Source organism: Ambystoma mexicanum, chromosome 4p (genome assembly GCF_040938575.1).
Source record: "Ambystoma mexicanum isolate Mex_15411 chromosome 4p, UKY_AmexF1_1, whole genome shotgun sequence".
Lineage (NCBI taxonomy): Eukaryota > Metazoa > Chordata > Amphibia > Caudata > Ambystomatidae > Ambystoma > Ambystoma mexicanum.
In genome coordinates this window covers 1,288,506,842-1,288,526,448 of record NC_090927.1, presented here as the reverse complement: position 1 = coordinate 1,288,526,448, position 19,607 = coordinate 1,288,506,842, and the positions used below count along the sequence as shown (strand labels likewise).

Here is a 19,607-nt window from a genome sequence, read left to right as displayed (position 1 = left end):
GTCAAAGGCCCTCATTACGACCCTGGCGGAAAGTAACTGACATGACCGCCATGGCGTAAATAGCGTTTCCGCCATTGCACGATGGAGTAAAGTGCGGCCAATTCCGACCCATCGGGCACGAGCATCACGCCATGGCGGAAGTGCAAAGTCCGCGATGGCGGAAATGACCCCAAAACGACCCCTAACGCCGTCGTACTGCGCCCCAGGTGCAATTCCGCCATCCATCTTAGCGGTCACCGTAATGAGCGGACAGCGCAAAGTACGGTCACCGTAAATGTACGGAAACGGAAGTAAAAACATGGGGCCGGAACGGGAAACAGCACGCCGTACACCTATAAAATCAGAATCCCAACACAACCATTAAAAATCCGACCCTGAGACACATCCCAACCCGTTAGCCACCCCAGTTAAAAAAATAAAAATGGGAAAAGTAGCCAAAAAAGCCTGCGACCGCAAGCGGCAGGTCCACTTCTCCCACGAGGAACTCACCGTGCTCACGGAGACCCTCCAGGACAATGCCGCCGTCGTCTTCTCGACGCAAATGACCAGGGCGGCACTTGCGAACAAGAAGGCCATTTGGGCTCTGGTGGCACAGCGGGTAAGTGCGGTGGGAACCGCACCCCGCAACCCACAGCAATGCAGAAAGCGATGGGACGACTTACGGATACGCGTCCGGAGCATCCTTTCGGCCAACCGAAACATCGCCACAGCCACCGGGGGAGGATCGGATTCACCCATCAAGCTGACCCCCTGGGAAGAGATCTGTGCCTCCACCATCGGAATGGAGAGCATAGAGGGAGTCGGAGGGATGGAGAAAGGAGTGCAGACATCCGATGAATCAGGTAGGTGGCACAAATAAACCAATGCCAAATCCACAATGTCCAGTCATGCGAAGCACCATGTGTCCCCATAGTGCAACAGAAACACATGTCCAGGAGAACGTCCACATACACAGCGCCCTTGAAAAGTCCCATTAAAAACATAAATAAGTCAAAATCCTAAAAACACCCTCTACATGTGCAGCATGCACACCCTAACTGCAGGCCGCAATACAACTGCATCCTCACTACACACAATAATGAGACCACCCCCAAGGCCCTGGCCCAAACCACCCTTAGGTACCACCCCAATGCATGTGATACAATGCCATTCCAATTTCCACAGACCCATGAATGACGCACGCCCTCCTTTACTCCACCACAGGGTCCGATTCAAACGACGAGCTACAGGACACCCCTACCAGCACACCTGCAAAGAGGGCCAAGACCAACGGCCAAAGACCCTCCACCTCAGCTGCACGGAACAAGACACGGCAGCAGCACAAATCAAGTGGCAGCACACTGGAGGGGACTCCAACAGGCACCCCAGCAGCCAGCATGTCCACAACAGCAGCACCACAGGACCCCCCAATGGATGCCACAGAAGGCACTGCTTCTGGTGGCAGCAGCCCTATAGGTGACACTGCATACATGCCAGCCTGCTCCGACACAGAAAACGGCGCCGTCGATGTAGGAGCCATCCATGACCTGTCTCAAACCCCCTGTATGTCACTTCCCATACACCATGAGGAAACCACGCAGGGGCACCCACAAGACGACGACTGGCCAACCACCCCAAGTCCTGTGGCAAGGCAGCCTGAGGTGAACAGCCCCTCTGTGACACCACCGCAAATGGCCATGGCCCAGCAGAGGCAACAGTCCCTCGAGCAGATGATCGTGCAACAGCAGCAACTGGCCACGCTCCTCAAGGAGCATGCTGCTGAATGTGGGGGTTCCAAGGCAGCCATCGAGGCATCTACCGAGACACTAAGGGCACAAATGGAGACAAGCACCGAGACACTAAGGGCACAAATGGAGACAAGCACCGAGACACTAAGGGCACAAATGGAGAGAAGCACCGAGAGCCTGAGGGGGGAACTGCATGCGACGTCCAAAGACGTATGTGGTGAACTTGCCGCTGTGCGCCGTGTGCTCACTGAGCTCTCACAAACCCTTAGGGACATGCATGGACGTGAGCAGGCAGAGACATCATCCGTTGCAAGTTCCGTCCAGGGCAGCCCCCAACGTAGATCTGGAAGGACCCGGCGCTCCACAGGCAGGGGTGCCCCTGATACCCGGAGAGGGGGCTTGCAATAGCGTCTGCCCACTGACAATGAGCATCTCTGGACACTGGTGTTCGGGGGGGAGGTGGGAGGGTGTAGGGGGTGTGTTGGGCTTCGCTGGGTGGCGGGTCGATTGGGTGTGTAATGTCATTTCACATCTGCAATACAACTATACATATCCATCCAATGAGATGCGTGGACATTGTTTCTTGAGTACGAGGCCACACTTGGCGTACAGTCCACATTGTGCATGCACCAGACACACACACTGCCACAAGTCCCGTGTCCATGTAACAGCCACCAGGCGGGAGTGCTAGAAGCATGCATCTATGAGATTCTGACGTAATTCACGGGCCTCCTGTGCCTCGCAGACTCCCTGAGGTGCTGCCACATCCCCACCCTCATCATGTCCATCATCAGGTGCCTGCAGTTCTGCGTCAGGGGGCATAGCCACATTCCTACGTACGCACATGTTGTGTAGCATGACACATGCCATGACCATCTTTGCAACCTTCTCATGGCGGTACAGGAGTGCCCCGCCAGACCTGCTGAGGCAGCGGAAACGAGCCTTCAGTAGGCCGAATGCCTGTTCTATGACTACACGGGTACGTGAGTGGGCATGGTTGTAGTCCTCCTCATGCTGGGTCTGTGGGTTCCGGATTGGTGTGAGGAGCCATCTCTTCAGTGGATACCCGGCATCACCTGTATGTGGACAATGGAGAATGTTGGTGGAATGACAATGCTACGTACGCATCCCCCCCCTCCCTGCCAGGTCATTGACGCGTCACCTACCCCACATTCACATGCATTAAATGAGACTCACCGAGTAGCCAGGATCGGTGCCCTGCGTGTCGCTCCATGTAGCGTGGTATTGTAGAGTTCCTCAAGACCATAGAATCATGGGTCGATCCCGGGAATCGGGCACAACAGTGTGTAAAGATCCTGTTGGAGTCACACACCATTTGTACATTGATGGAATGATACTGTTTCCGGTTGCGGTACTGGACCTCCATGGCATGTGGGACAACCAATTCCACATGGGTGCAGTCGATGGCACCAATGCAACCCGGAATGCCGGCAAGTGCATGGAATCCCACTTTCGCGTTTGTGAGCTCCTGCTCCGAGCGTGGCATGAAGATGTAGTCGTCTGAGTGCTTCAGGAGGGCATCAAGCACTTGGAATAGTGTCCGTGACAACAGTGGCTGTGAAATGCCATGCAACTGTCCGACTGTGTGCTGGTAGGTGCCTGTGGCCAGGAAGTGGAGTAGAGACACCACCTTGAGCAGGGGTGGAATGGCGGTTGGGCTGTCTATCATGCTGACAAGGTCAGCGTGTGTCATGTCGACGATGGCGGTTATGGTGTCCCGGTCCAAACGGTAGAGGGTGTGGATCTGCTCGGCAGTGAGGTTGAACGGATTGGCTCGGAGGCGTGGGATTGCGGGCTGCCTGCGTGGTGGTAGTGGCTGTGCTGGTGGCCCTTGCTGCCCGTGCCTTGCCCTCCTCCTGCGTCTCCTCTGTGCGGCCGGTCGTTGTAGTAGTTGGAGTTCGTCTTCTTCTTGGAGTCGGAGTACCTGCAGTGCTATCAGGTCCCCCAGGCCCAACATCGCTAGTCCTGCCGGTAGCATTTTGGAGTGGGTGTGGTTGTGGGAGGGGGTTGGGCGTGCAATTTATGTGTTTTCAGGCTGTATTGCCTCCACCTGTGCTGATTCATCCAGCCTGTGGCAGCTTCAGTAACTTTCGTCCGGGCACGTCCCGCACACAAGGCTGCAATATGACGCATGGCATCTTGCAATTTCGATAATGTATTCGATCCCGATGGCAGTGCAACATTGGTTCATGTGTTAATTCTGCTATGGTCCCATTGTTTCACGTACTAGATCTGCAGTCGCAAAGGTACATGTGTGGGGTCAGTGGAATGTAGTACTCGATCAACGGTGGACCCTCATGCAGCACTGTGGCGGCGTACACAGGCGGGCGGGGTTTACGAATCGTGATTGTAGCCAGTTCACATTTTCACTCACAGCCGCACTACATAGATCTAATTGTGTATCCAAGCGTTCACAGATGCCTTTTCTGCGTGATGTTGCAAATGAGGAATTCGAAGGCCAGCGCCTTTGGTTTTCAACTAGCGGCGAGGAGCGCCCACAGGTCTGCCTGGAAGTGTAACGTTCTATTGTAGAATGTCCTTGGGACAGGGCCCATGACGGGAATGCGATGATTGGTATGAATTGAATGGGATGCGCAATGGCGTGGTGGACGATAAGGCAGGACGTGCCCAGATACATGTTACTTCACTGCACTGGTAATCCGGGCAGGAGCACAGTGGATTTTGCAGACTGCATTACGCACAGACTCAATGGACATTTCTAATGTGATGTGAGTACATATTCAGGCTTTTTCAGACCGGGATGAGGGATTGATGATTGGATGCATGGACAGATGTTTGGATTGGGTGTTTGCCATGTACATGGCTTTTTGGGATCTGTCCCCTTCCCCTGCGCTATGTGATGCAAGGCTGCCATGGTGGGACCAGCGTCTATCTGCCCTTGTTGTACCCTCCCTGTCTCGACGCGCCTTCAGGCACCTGTGTCTATGCACGTTAGTATTCCCATTTGATGGATTCTGTTTTGGCAGGCGCATGCACGCAGACACTCGTTTGTAATGGTGTATGGTCCTCGATTACTTTCGTTGTGATTCGCAAGTGATTCCTGGGGGACATTGCTCCTTTTAAGTGGGCTGCCATGCATGTGGTGGTTGGATTAGTTTGTCGAATGGTGTGAGTGATGCATTGGAGGTCCGGATGCCCATACTGTTTTTTTTATTCATTTGGGTGACAGGTTTCTCCTGCCCTTTTGCGGCTGCCATCTGTACGCCACTCCTGCAGATGGCTTCTTCAGTCGACACCTGCAGCTTCGAGTCAATCAGTGGAGCACCATTACCATCTTATGGGACGATCGCCAATGGCCCACATGCCCTTACGCAGTACTAGTGGCTAGGAGCAACATTTCGGCCTTTCGGATGGACTAGTGCCTACTTCATGGGACGGCCCTGCGGTTCGGGGCGCTTCCGTGTTGCCTTTTGGATGTTAATGTGGCCCCTGTGTACCGTGGAGGTACAGGGCGTCACACTGGACGATGCTGGTCATTTGTTGCGAATGCAGGCCACTGTACTGCTATTTTTCTGGAGTTCATTGTCAGATGGCTGTATGGGCTTGGTGTTTATGATGTGCATTAAATCTAGGTGCAGTTGTTCACCGTGTGGCGTTGTTCTTTGCTAGTGATGTGGCATATTCAGGTTGTGGGGCACAATTTGTGGGATGTTCTGCATTGTGTTGCGGCTTCTGAGTGGAGTTGTGTGGTTCTGGACTGGCCGCGTTTGCCTGCGGGGCACAGTTGGGTCAGGGATGGGGGCTGCCATTCTGGATGTTGTTATGCTGTCATGCTCCGGTCCGTTGCATTTGCTTCTGTATTCGTGCCATCTGTGCCCTACAGCTCCCATTGGCCCCTCTTGGGATGTGCCTGGCTGCTCAGTCACTCTGCCAACTTGTGTGGTACATGCTTATGCTGCTGGTTGGTTTGTCTACTGGCATGTGTACAGGGCTGGTGCTGTCCCCCTCAGGCTGCTGCTTTGGATGTTGATTTGCACTGGGGGCAAGCGATGGGGGACTTGTGGTTTTCACTGGTAGCATGGTGTGACTACATTGCGCCTACGAGGAGTTGTGCAATGTGGCCAGGGAGTGGAGTACAGGCACTCGATGGGCCCATTTACGGTTGGTTCTCGTTGCCGTATTTCTCGCCATGGCGGAATGGTACTTTCCGCCATGCTTGATGGCGTTCCGTATATGTCCGCTGGGGTCGGCCTTCGCGTACCGTTGCGCCATGGCAGATATTACGGTCTTGCAGGGCGCGCGTGCGCGTGCTTGGTGCAGTTAGCGTTGGCGTTCACTGCGGTGTCGCTAATGGCATCGTACTTTGCGGTGACGGGTCCGAATGGCAACGGGCGGTATTCGATGGCGGGGTTGCATTTCCGCCATCGATTTTCGGACTCCGCCAGGGTCGTAATGAGGGCCAAAGTGGCAAAGAGTGGAAAAAACTGCCAGAAGTGGAAAAAAACAGCTCTCCTCCCGGTGCATTCATTCCCAGGACCCCTTATCACTGCACCTGCATTGCACTCCGACCTTTTTCAGTTCGTCCTTCAACGGACAAAACCATAAATATTCTCCAGAGTGAGTCCATTCGGCAACAATATTTACATGACCTTGCCTTGCCTTTGCTACCAAGCTGCAGGCGTACTCCGCTGAGCACGCAAAGCCTACGAGAGACATCTACGTCATTAGAAGGATGAAAAATGAATGTCCAAGATGGCTGCGCACCAGCACCATGTTGTTTTAGCGCATAAGCATTACAGCGAGACAGAAAGCCTGCAGACTAGGCTTTCAAAGGAGGAGTAGGTTTGAGTGGGGATGATGGAGGCAGGAACCCACTCGGGGAAGATCAGAGCCACTCTGCAACCTGGTCACAATGGCCTGGGATTGGACAGGATCTTGTAGCACTCAGATGAGTGTCAAAAGTAGTGACAGAGTTGGCCTTGAACCATGTCTCAGTGAGAGCAAGGACGCCAAGGCCCTCAAGGAAGCGACAGATGTCAGAGAAGTGTTTGATAACAGAGCAGGAGTTGAGGGTAGCTAAGTAAAGGGGGGGAAGGATAGCTCAGGGGCAACACATTTGTCTTGGAAGCAAGACAATGCAGCACAACACAGGTTTGAATCCCGATCCCGTGCTTAGAAACCACTTGTTCGTATTAAGTGGGTTATAAAGAAAACATTATAATAAGTTGGTTGCCCCCTGTAAATGATTTGCGAGGGGGGCCACCACTGCAGAGGGAGGGGGGGTAAGAGGGGATAGAGGGGTGGATGTAGGGGGGAGGTTGAAGAGAGTTGGAAGCCGCCTGTCAGGAAGGAGGAGAAGGTTGGGCTGAAAGCCCTGGGCCATAATAGTGCCATTGTGATAGACATTAAAGGTGCACTTGGAAGATGCGAAGTGAGCCAAGAGCATTTCCCATCTGGCGCCACCAGTAATGGGTGAGGAAGATAAAGGGGAGTGGACAGAAACCATATGGAGAGTCCATAAGTAAGAGGAAGTAACAGCAAAGATAATGTCAGTGATAATCTGTCTGATGGAAGCATAGGATCATATTGCCACCATCGGGTGCAGAGATAGGAACCAAGCACTGATCCAAACAACAGATTGAGGTATGCAATACTGCTTTCAGGGTAATATTCACATGCAGATTGTGCATTGTCATGCTATTTGTTATTACTCATAATCAAGGCAGTGATAGACACATTCCTGGGACCTCAATAATACAGTTAGATCTACAGCTTTGAACTGGCTCAGGGGGTTTTGTCTGCATGAAAGGAAACGATATGGTTATAGTAAAGGTCATGTCTATAATCTAATACCACCACCACGGCAGGGTTTTTTGTATGGGTATGTGCCGAACTGTGTCATGCAGTCTGTTGCCTAGAAGTTGGGAACCTAGGTCACAGAGCCTTACAAAAGAGCCTTGGAATCTCCTCCCGATTTTGCCATTCTATGTGGACATTCCCTGATGAAAATACAAAGGAAGTCCATGCACCATTCCCATTCTTTGAGCATGAGGCATCTCGACCACCCAGAATCGCGTGGGCCCTGGAGTGTGGTCCCTGGTTTTGGCATCTAGGATTTGGGCGATACTTTCCCCACACCATTTAGCAATCTTCCGATCCGCCTTGTCTATCGGATTTAGTACTTACAAATTGGCCGTAGCTAAAGGAAGACCAAGAGATAGAGCAGCATTTAACTCCTAGCGTAGGTCTCAGTCAGAATTTGCTGCCCTTTTTTACTCTGACCATACATAGATGCTACAAGATCATTGAAGGAGGGTACATACTCCAGGAGGCCCTTAGAGCACTGCTTTAACTGCAGGAGTCCCACGTTTGTGGTTTGGCTCTCATGCCTAGTATCAAAGATACAGGCCAATACAGAAACAAGGGGTCAAAAATCACAAAGGACTGTGTCTTTATTCTCAAGTAATTAGTTAGCTCAACTAGGTGTTACCTCGCTAATGTACAAAAGGAGGAATGACGCTTTTTACGTGTTTGCACTGGATCAAGAAGATGCAGGAGAGCTCCAGACCACCCTAATACTATTTGGGAGGGACCAGATTAAAATGGGCTTGTGGAACAGAAGGAACTTCCGGCAATGGAAGGACTGGTGCTGGCAAAAGTGTGACTTGCTGCACAAGGTCCTCTGTTTTATAGGTTATTGGATGTGTTCTCATTTGCATCGGTCTAACCTGTTTTCAATAGAAGCATAAACAGTGGTCATTACCAACAATAAGGTGGAGATGGCTTGTACTAAGGACACTAAAGGGTTAGCGTGGTCTATAAGAGCTAATGACTAGACAACATCTCCTCAATATCCCACTATCTTAAAGCTTGCCCACGAGGCTAGCCTCCACAGACCCTTCCCTTCCACACCCTCCCCAACTATCACAGAGAAAGTGAATGGAAAGCACAGCAGGAAGGAAAGGAGAAAGAACCATGGGGATCCAAACCCCAGGCTGAATTTTTTTTTTTTAAAAAGAGAAACATTAGGATCAGCAAGGATACTCTAAGAACAGTGCAACAGCACAGATAGACCCAAATCATACATACGAGCAACCTAGGGAGGCAGAAAGGGGTCTGATGTCGACAATCTCATCTAGCAAATGGTGGAGGAGTCAGAGGTACGGATGAAAGTAAACCTGGAGAAGATTTGATGGGTCCAAAAGGTCCAATGCTCACAGTAATGGGATGCAACAGGAAGTCTAACAAAGCAAACCTGCTGGAACAAGGGCATGAGAAGGCTGTCCAACATACCAACAACCCGCTGGAACAGGGATGCAAATGTCAAATTACACAGAAGTATGGTAGAGCAGAGGGAGGGGCGTGGTTTCACAGCCATGTAATAGGCTGTATTCCCTGTGAGCTCTGAGATCCGGAACTTTGATCTGACAGAAAACGCATTTTATTTGGACCATAGCAACTTCAAAACACATGAAATAACGTGTGAATGGGCCGAGCAGAGTTCGAGCGAGCTGGTGGAACGTTTGAAGCTACAGAATCACTGAATGGATAATTTGTATTTCGGACCCAGCCGCGGGGGAAGCTAAAATGGCAGTGGTCTGAGACAAAGGGATTCCGAGGGGCTCACCCCCCGTAACGAGACAGAAGGAGCAGCCGACACTGGAGAACGGCTGTAAAAGCGGAAGGCATATGTTATTGGGCAGAACAATACACCCTTGAAGCGAATCCTTTGCATACACAGCCGAGACCCACTGCAAATTGGCAGAGCACTTTGGATGGAGGTCGGACCACTGTGCGCGGCACGGAGAGCCCCAACAGCTCACCATAATTGAACCCTGCGGCGAGTATGCAGGGGACCTGTAGTCACATAACACGGCATCACTAACAGTGACGAGCGAAGCCAGGGGCCCGTAAAACAAAGGGCCGCCGTGGCGGACAAGTTATTCAAGTAAGTTGGGGAGCGGAGCGTGAGCCCCTGGGACATACGCCGCTGATTGCAACGGGGTCCCTGGCCGATGGGCCCTGCGGAGCTGCGGTCGGCATATCAGCAGATTGCCGCTGCACAGGTGATGGGAGGCCGGCTGGCTAGCAAGCGCTCATGCAGTAGAGAGCCGTGTAAAGCGCAGTGCGCGGATCCCCACTGACAGTGGGACCGTGCTGCGGTGCAGGCAGAAGTGGCCCGGTGGTCGGAAAGTGATCCGGTGTAAGAAGCGCTGCCGCACTCCCGACATGACAGAGAAGATTAACAAAATGAAATGAGGGCTGACAAGCGAATGGGTGCAGCAGATTAGAAGCACATCTGAAACCCCTCAAAAATTGCACGTGACCACGAGCACCGGAAAGTGTGTTAATAAGGGAGTACAACTGAGTGAACCGACCCGGGAGCTTGCCTTACTTGAGGACACATGACCTAACGAGGATAGCGGAGGCAAGATGGTGGCGTGGCAGGACCGGAAAGGTCCCATGTGGATGTGAAAGCATATGGAGACTGAGTGGCCCAACAAAGTGCGACACACTGGCTGTTAAACGGAAACAGGGTTTGGAACCAGGCCTGGCCGGGACAGTTGTCATCAGACAATAGTGCTGGAAATAAGGGTACCACGAAGAGCCGCGCATACACTGCGACCCGCGGCCTGAGTCGGAGACGTCCGCGGCGAGCGTTGCCTTTCCGCGATGAGCTGTTCTTGTAAGCTCTGTGGAGCCGCAGGGACTGATAAAGGACATGCCCGCGATCGCTCGTTGATGTATGAGAGAGTTGGATGGGGCGCAGGGCGCATAACAGCAGATTGTGCTTGATGACAGTTACAAGGATTGTATTTGTGGAATACATGTGGGAGGATACACTCCACCTGGAGGCTATCGCACGCACCGTAGCACTAGTGCAAGTTGAGAGATTACAACCCCAACGACTTGAGAACCTGGCGGTGCCTCCACAGCAGCACATAATCAGATCCGGATACGTAAGTAGGGTGGCGCTATGTCGGCTAAGGGGCTGAGAACCAAGACCAAACAGCCGACAATGGAGGTCTTCACAAAGGCGCAGAGGACCCCTACTACATTGGCGCAGGGCACGGTCGCAACTCCTGCGGAGGAAGCCCCAGAAGGGGACAAACATCAGATCCTGGAGGCCATAGCGGAGATGAGCACCAAATGGGGCTCAGCAATGGCGGACCTGCAGACAGCCCTAGAGAACAAAATGGATGCGGTAGGAACTGAACTCACCCTGCTACAACAAGACGTTAGGGCGCTAGCGGAGAGAACGAGTGGTCTGGAAAGCACAGTGAAGACCAATACAGAGGTCAGCACAAATAACGCAAAAGAGGTCCACGTGCTAAAACAGCAGGTTGCCAATCTCGAGAATCGGGTGGAGGAGGCAGAAGGAAGGGCGAGGAGAAACAACATACGGGTGGTCGGCCTGCCGGAGGGGGAAGAAGGCCAGGACCCCACTAATTACGTGGAGAACATGATCCTCCAAGAGATAGGAGCAGACAAGCTCTCACAGGGGTTCGTGGTGGAACGTGCGCATCGCGCCCTGATGAGGAAACCACGACCCGAAGCCCCGCCGAGACCGATAATTGCGAGGATCTTGAACTATAAAGACAGAGAGAAGATCCTGGAATATTTCCGTAAGGCCGGGACAATAGAGAAGACATCCGCCAACATCACGGCATACACGATGCACTACACGATGCTGGTGCAGAGGTATAGCTACGTGGCCGTCAAGAGGAGGCTGCGTGCGGCTGGCATTAAGTATATGCTCCTGTACCCGGCGAAACTGAAGGTGCTGCATAAGAGCAGAGCGCTTTTCTTTGATACACTGGAGGAGGCAGGATCATGGTTGGACATGCAGGGTTGCCCAGAACAAGATGCTGATCGAGATCGTCGAGAGAATGACGCCTGAGGAGCCGGTGTCATGGACATTGAGGGGGTAAGTGGGAGGGGGGCTCTGTTATGGGGGGAAAAGTGAGGCCGGATGGACATTGTGTTGTCTTCGGGCCTTGTGCCCCACACAGAGCTGCATAGTGTTAACTTGAAGCGCAATAAAATTGGCATTAGGAGCAACGGGACGGAAGCAACCTACCCCTGAAAATTAGTAGTTAAGTGGCCACTAGGGCGACTTTACCCTACTGAGGCCTTAGCACAGGCTTGTGCGAGACAGGGCTAGATGTGGGGGTGCCTGAGATCCAGGGATGGAGCTGGGCAACAGTTGGGGAGGGTGTTGTTAGGGAAGGGTAGGATGGGGGGAGGGGAGGGGTTTGGTGTGTATGCAGTTGTTGGGAGTTTAAGTTTGAACATGAGCCTATATAGAAGAGCCGGATGGCTGGATTTGTATTAAGCAGGCGGGTGGGATTGGCTGGGGAGGAGGAGGAGGATTTTTAAAGAGCCATGGGCGATCTTAAAATAATCTCGTGGAATGTCAGGGGTCTGAATAGTTATTTGAAAAGGAACAAGGTCATGCTGTATCTGCGAAGGCAGAAGATAGATATTGCACTGTTGCAAGAGACACATTTGACACGGGAAAAGATGGAGATGGTAGCAAAGAAATGGAAAGGGGTTGTGGTGGGTTCGTCATACTCTGCCTATGCTAGAGGAGTACTTACTTGGGTGGCGCCGCACGTCCCGTTCCACCTATTACAGAAAGTGGTGGAGACGGACGGGCGGATGGTCATATTGAGGGGGCTGGTGGAGAATAAGGAGATGAGTATTGTAAATACATATGCCCTCAACCAAAACACGGCAGCATATTTTAGAACTCTGTGCACCAACCTTAGTATGTGTGTGGGTAGTGCGGTGATCTGGGGCGGGGACTTCAACTGTGTAATGAACCCCAAGGTAGATAGGTCGGATGGCAAGACTGATAGACCCACCCCAGCGGCTAAAGCGCTGCAGACACTGTTAGATGACTTTGGTCTGGCAGATGTGTGGAGGACAAAATTCCCTCAGGGAAGGCAACATTCACATTACTCTGCCCCGCAGCAGTTACACACAAGGCTGGACTATGTCTTCGCCACGTTGGATGTCATTACAGACATTACTCAGATAGACTATAAGGCGAGGGTCCTCTCAGATCACTCGCCACTGGTTCTCGAGTGGCAATATTGCCCCCTTAGAGCACGGATTCCGACGTGGCGTCTCCGAGCAGAGGCACTCAAGGACCCAGTCTTCAGGGAAGATTTACGGGTAGAGATCACTAATTACTTTGAGGTGAATACGGGTAGCGTTGACTCGGCAAGTACGTTATGGGAAGCCTTCAAGGTAGTGATGCGGGGGGTTGCCATAGCAAAATCAAAGGGCCTGCAAGGCGGGGTCCTGGCGGACCTGCAAAGGACAGAAAGGGAACTGGAAAGAGCTTTACAAGATGAGAGTGTAGACATGGAGCGGGTACTTAAGCTGCAGCAGGAATGTGCGGAACATTGGGAAAGGCTCTGCAATCTAAACTACAAAAAATATATAGAGAAACAGCATGCGGGAGGGGATAAAACGGGACGGCTCTTAGCATGGCTATATAAGAGTGAAATTCCTAGACCCCCGATCAGAATTATAACTAGGGAAGATGGTGGGGTAGCAGACACCCAAGATGGAGTTAACAAGGAGTTTGCGGACTATTATAAGAGGCTATATGAGGATGAGGAGGGCTGCATCCATGAAGAGAGAACGGAAACACGAAGATATAGGACTGCCCAAGATAAGTGGAGAGGAAAGGGAGGAGCTGGACGCACCAATCACTTTGGAGGAGTTGGAAGAAGTGGTGAGACAGTTGCCTACCAGTAAGACCGCGGGGGCGGATGGGTTCCCGAGTGAATTTTATAAGGTATATCGAGAGGAAGTGCTCCCCCCAATGCTAGAAATGCTTAATGAAGCGTTTGAGGTGGGACAACTGCCGGAATCACTCAGAGAGGCGGTCATAATACCGCTTCCCAAACCTAACAAACCAGGGGGTAGCTGTGGCTCTTACCGACCTTTGTCGATGCTGAACCAGGACAGCAAAATATTGACGGCTGTCCTAGCTAATAGATTGCGCAGAGTAATTAATAAATGAGTGCACCCTGACCAGACAGGCTATGTCCCGAATAGGAACATAACCCATAATCACAGGCGACTCCGACGGGTGGTCGAATGGGGTAGTAAGACCGAAGGCGAATTGGCGATTGTGTCTTTAGACGCTGTAAAAGCTTTTCACTCGGACAAGTGGCCGTGGTTGCTGGCGGCCCTGGAGGGGTATGGGATAGGGCCCGGCTACATTAGGTGGGCGAAGATGCTATATAGCGAGACGCTAGCCAGAGTTCGGACGGGATTGGTAATATCCGAAAGATGGAAACTTAGCAGAGGCACCAGGCAGGGATGCCCTTGGTCCCCGATGCTTTATATTCTGGCCCTGGAGCCCCTTGCAATATACCTCAGGCAACAATATGATACGGTAGGTATTGAGGTAGGGGGGAACGACGCCTGATATCCTTATATGCGGATGATTTGCTACTATACTTGAGGTACCTGGAAGAAAATCTCCAGTATATACTGGAGGTGATGGAGAGGTATGCGGGGCTGTCCGGGATAGCGGTAAATCCTCAAAAATCTGGCATTTTTCCGTTGGACAGCTATAAGGGAACCCCTTGTGGGACGGTTACCGGTGCTACAAATACCATGGGCGGTTAGCTCTTTCCGATATCTCGGGATAGACGTGTACCACACGGTAGAAGAAGAGCATAGGCATAACACCAAGGTAGCTATTGTGAAAATCGAGAAATGTATGAATTTCTGGGTGAAATTGCCCCTAGCAATGATGGGACGAGGTGCGATGCTGAAGATGGTGGTTCTACCTAGGCTCCTGCATTACTTTAGTAATAATCCATACATGATACCTAAGAAGTTATTTGCTAAATTAAACAGTACGTCTAGGGACTTCCTGTGGCATGGTACCCGAAACAGAGTGGCGCTATGGAAGCTGCAGAACTTTTATGAAAAGGGGGGGGGATTAAACTGCCTAATTTCGAGGTTTATTATGTGGCGAGCCAGCTGCAATATGTGGCCAAATGGCTCTCAGATGAAATGACCCCTGAACTACGGTTGTTCGGGCAGGATTGTGCCCCATTTCACTTGAAAGAGATAATCTGGCTGCCTGAGTCTGTAATGATGGAGCGTCCTAAAATGATGATGCTTGGGTGGAAGATGTGGCGTAGGGCATGCCGGATGATGGAAGACCCATTCCCATGCTCCCCGCAAATACCGCTGGTTGCATTGGCGGGGGTAGATACGCAGCTGAGGGTGATTATCAGAGCTCACTGGGAATCGGTGGGGCTGGTAACGCCAGGAGACATGTGGCAAGAGGGAACTATTAAGGATTTCGAAGTGCTTGGGGAAGAAACGGGGCTACATACAGGCCAATATAATCACATATCATAGAATGGTACAAAGAATTCGGAAAACGTGGCCTGAAACGGTGCTGGAAGAAGAACCTGATGCGATCATGGGGTCAATATATGATATATCGGAAGGGGGGCACGAGATTTCTAGGCTGTATGAGATGGTGATGACTAAGGGTGGGAAGGAGCTGACACAATTGAGATTAGACTGGGAAGAGGAAGTGGGAGCCCCGATAGAAGATGCGATGTGGGAACTTGCCCTAGGATACCACAAGAGGGTGTCTAGGAATGCAAGATTAAAACAAATACAACTGTATGTAACGCATAGAGCATACATGACACCTTTGCGGATATCCAGGTTTGCAAATACTGGAAGACAGGCATGTCCCAAATGCGATGAGGAAAAGGCTGGCATGACACACATGTTTTGGTCATGCCCAGTAACTGGATGTTTTTGGGGTGAAGTGGCACAGAAACTAGCGGAAAAGGGGGTAACGATCATCATAGACACAGCCTGGGCCTGCTTTTTGGGAGGGTTCCCCAGATCACAGAAACTTAAACATGTTGGGAAACTAAAAGATTTAGCATATGTGCTTGCTAAAAGAAGGATTGCCATGGGTTGGAAAACGTGTCACAAGCCGCGGGTAGAGGTCTGGTGGAAGGAGTTGCAGAAATGGGCGGAGGCTGAAACGATGGTATGGCAAGAGGCGAGTAACGCAGGGGGGGGGGGAGGAAGAAGCGGGAACCTTGATGGCATGGAGATTACTAATAGCAGAATTCTATGGAACAATGCAAGATCTGACAGAATCCACGGAGCGAGACCGCGCCACGGGCAGCTAATACAGAGTGCGAGGTGTAAATAGGCTCATGAGGGGGGGAGCAGTGACCATGATCAAGTAATTAACCGTTGAATTGATGTAAAATGCACTGCGTGTTTGATTTGTATTGTTGTTTGGTTTGAAAATGAATCAAATCCTATAAAAAAAAAAAAGTATGGTAGAGCAGAGGAAGAAACTGAACCAAGGGTGTGTAAAGGAATGCTGAGAAAATGTTGTCCGGTCACTGGCCAAAGCCACTGAGTACAAGGCAACGGAATAGAAAATGAGCTAAATGTCCTCTATTCCCAGTGCCCCAGCAGAGGACCCGTGCACCAGAAAGCTTCCAGATGCAGGCCGTGGACGTAACAATAAGTTAAATATAAAACGCACTGGGTTTCGCTGTGGTCCACGTCTTAACAGGCTATACAATATTTGGTCTGAAAATCTCAGCATTAGAAAGGTTTCATTTTAATAAACAATAAAAAAGCAAAAATCAAAAAGACTATACTGGAATGCAACATGTAGAAAATCAGCCGCCATTAAATGTGCACATACCCTTCCTCAGTGCTAGAGTTACACTGACCAGTCAATGGAAATTCAGTTCTGTAACTAATTCTCACTGGGCAAGATTTAGCATTCCCTACGTATCCAACATAATGTACAATGTACTATGTGACATACTGAAAACCATACTCCAGGGAGACATTCAATCTGGTATTAAGGGCTATATAAATCACCAAATCATTAATGAACCATTCAGCCTTTGAAAAAGAAAGGGTTCTCCATCATGCCAAGTATGGAGTTCAAGTCAAACAGCTACAACCGGTGTAGCCTGTAGCATTAAAAGAGGTGCATTTCAAAGGAGAGATATGTTTATTAACATGAGTATTTGGTTTTATGTACACATGCAGCAATGTCTAAAACAATCAGGCATTACCGGGAGGATCGCTCAGTGGCAACAAGTTCAAATCCCAGTCCCACGCTCAAAGACTGGTATAAAAAATTGACGAATTACCTGCATAACTTGGCAAGCAAGCAAGAAGTGATGAACTATTCGAGCTCTTAACAGCTGTTTAACATTAAACATCTGTTGAGGATGATCATTTCTAATCAGGATTTCCAAAGATGCAAGAAGAGTTTCCCAAACACCTTTCTGAAACAAAAGAGTGAAAAAATAAATACGGCTGAAAACTGTTTCATATATGAGATTTAAAAAAAACTCTAGCACCACCTTAGTGATTAAAAAGTCAGTTTGAGGACTCCAAGGCATATGTAAAAGGCATAACACTAGCATTCATTCAAAAGTAATTGCTACAGAGCATATTTTAATAGCTTGCTAGACATGTTCCCAATGTCAACCCAGTAATACATTAACAAACGGAAACGCTTAAAACTGTAGCCCTATTTGTATCACATGCTCCCTCAGTGAGCAAAAATGACAGCAGCCTATTAGTTTGTATGTACAGTACATGCTCGGGGAGGGGGGGGGGGTTCATTCGGTTAGAGGTTCCTGTTTCGGTAAAAGACAGGATATTTTACTTATACTGTGCGATTTTTGCGAGTAACTTAATATCACCTCTGCTCCCATAATGCAAACTGAAATCAGTCATAGAAGGACCGTCTTGAGTGACAATTATTTGTTCCAATAAAATAATCTTAGTGTTTTAGAGAGCAGTAGCCAGGCAGCAATGGAGTAGGATATGTCGAGTCATGCAGGATTCCATGATGTTACGCACCCACACAGCCTCTTACAAGCGCATGCAGTGAATTAAGATGCGGACGAGGGAGGATGCAATAACAGGTCTTTATTGATCAACTCCCAACTCGTAACTCGTAACTGCCACGTGATGTGGGAGTCTCGTGATGACGTCACTCCCCCCAGCCCCCGCCCCCCGTACTAAACACAATGATGTCTCTAGTTCATCTCCTCAATCGGTCTTTGGGGCTGGTTACAAGCTCTCTGAGGTCTGCTCGTGAAGTTCAGGGGTCCTGGGGTTTCGTGTCCTCCATACATGGGGCTCCTTCACATGAGTCCTCTCCATTGCCTTCATAGGATGGATTCCACCCTGTGGTTGTTGTCTCTGAAACATGGGTGTTAGTTGTAATGATGCCTGTTATCAGCCTGAAGTGTGAGGAGTTTCGGGTGCTTTTTCTTTCACCTTACGCTGTGATGAGAGACCCCTTTACATGCGTCACCGTTAAGGGTTCCTTATCAAATGCAGCCATTGCCTTTTGGCTTTGTGGTTGTCGCGCGACCATGTCTCCAAGTTCTATGTCATTTGCTCTGGCTCTCTTGTCTCCATCAGTCCACTTCTTCATGTTCTCCTTACGTCTGGAGTCTTGTTCTCGCATTTCAGCGTCTCCCTGGTATCTCTTTTCTGGACTGGTTATGTGGGGTTGTCTTGTTCGTATGTTTCTGCCGAACATGACTTCAGACGGTGTCTTCCCCATGGTTCTATGTGGGGCGTTTTGATAATCCTGCAGTAGTTGGTATAGTATTTTCTCTACCAGTTCCCCCCTTAGTCGAGCGATTTGCACGTTCCTCTTTATGTTGCTCATGAGGCGTTCCACTGTGCAGTTCGCTTGCGACCACAGCAGCGTGATGCAGCGATGTGCAAATCCCATGTATTCAGAGAATAATTTGAAGTCTTGTCCAGTGAGCGGCAGTCCATTGTCTGACTTCAGGAATGCCATAGGTGACGAACATTCTGTCAAGTGCAGGGATCGTGTGATAGGCGGAGGTGGACGGCACAAGTTGTAGATCTGGAAAGCGTGAATATTAGTATACTGCTATGATGATGTATTCACCCCCTTCCAGGGGTCCGAAGAAGTATACCGCAATTTCGTCCCAGGCCTTTTCTGGTGGTCCAGTCATGCACACAGGCCCTGGCCGCATGTGTGGGTTGATGACCGCACAAGTGGGGCAGTACATGAGGAGGTCTTCCACTTGGGAGTCTAAGTGCGGGAACCATACTTTTTGCCGGAGCATCCTTTTGGTGGATACTATACCTCTGTGACCTTCATGAGCTAGCTCTAGCACCTTGCGGCGTCATTTTCGGGGAATCACTATTTTGGTTCCTTTGAGCAGTAGTCTCATCTGTTTTGGCTAGTTTGTCCTTCACAGCCATTAAACAGGTGATGTCTTGTTTTGTTTCCTCGTAGGTGCTCTCACCCGCCTGCTTTGCCGGTTTCCACTGTCCTGCTTCCAGGCATCAGGGGATGACTTGCAGCCAGTGGTCTTTTTCTGTTTCTTGCGCTATTTGATGCGGGTCCAGACCTTTGGATGTGTTGCCTTGTACAATGTATTGGATGTATTGATCTGTGATGGAATAGGTGGATTGAGTCTCCAAGCAGGGTTGACGTGACAGGGAGTCTTCAGGGTTGTGCTCCTTGCCTGGTCCATGCACTATGTTGAAACTTTAGTCCTGTAACCTTAATGCCCACCTGGCGATTTTTGGCGGCATCTTGGCTTGTATGTTCCCATAGATGGACAACAGCGCCTGGTGGTCGGTGACTATTGTGAAAGGTTTACCATACGGGAAGAGGTGAAAGTGTTCACAGGCCCACACGACCGCTAGTTCCTCCTTTTCTGCCTGTGAGTAAGCCTGTTCCATTTTAGACAGGCCTCTGCTACAATATGACAATGTGCCTGGTGGTGCTGTCCTTTGCATTGATTTGTGTCAGGATGGTGCCAAGGCCTACGGGGCTAGCGTCCACTA

General features: G+C 50.4%; 1 protein-coding gene across 1 annotated transcript in view; it reads right to left on the bottom strand.

Moving 5' to 3' along the window:
• LYST (lysosomal trafficking regulator) overlaps positions 1 to 19,607 on the bottom strand; it is a 3,942,656-nt gene that overhangs the window by 2,594,562 nt on the left and 1,328,487 nt on the right. Inside the window, exon 20 of the mRNA XM_069606985.1 lies at positions 16,904 to 17,041. Within this exon, the coding sequence (XP_069463086.1) occupies positions 16,904 to 17,041 (138 nt within the window). The remainder of the gene's footprint in view (positions 1 to 16,903; positions 17,042 to 19,607) is intronic.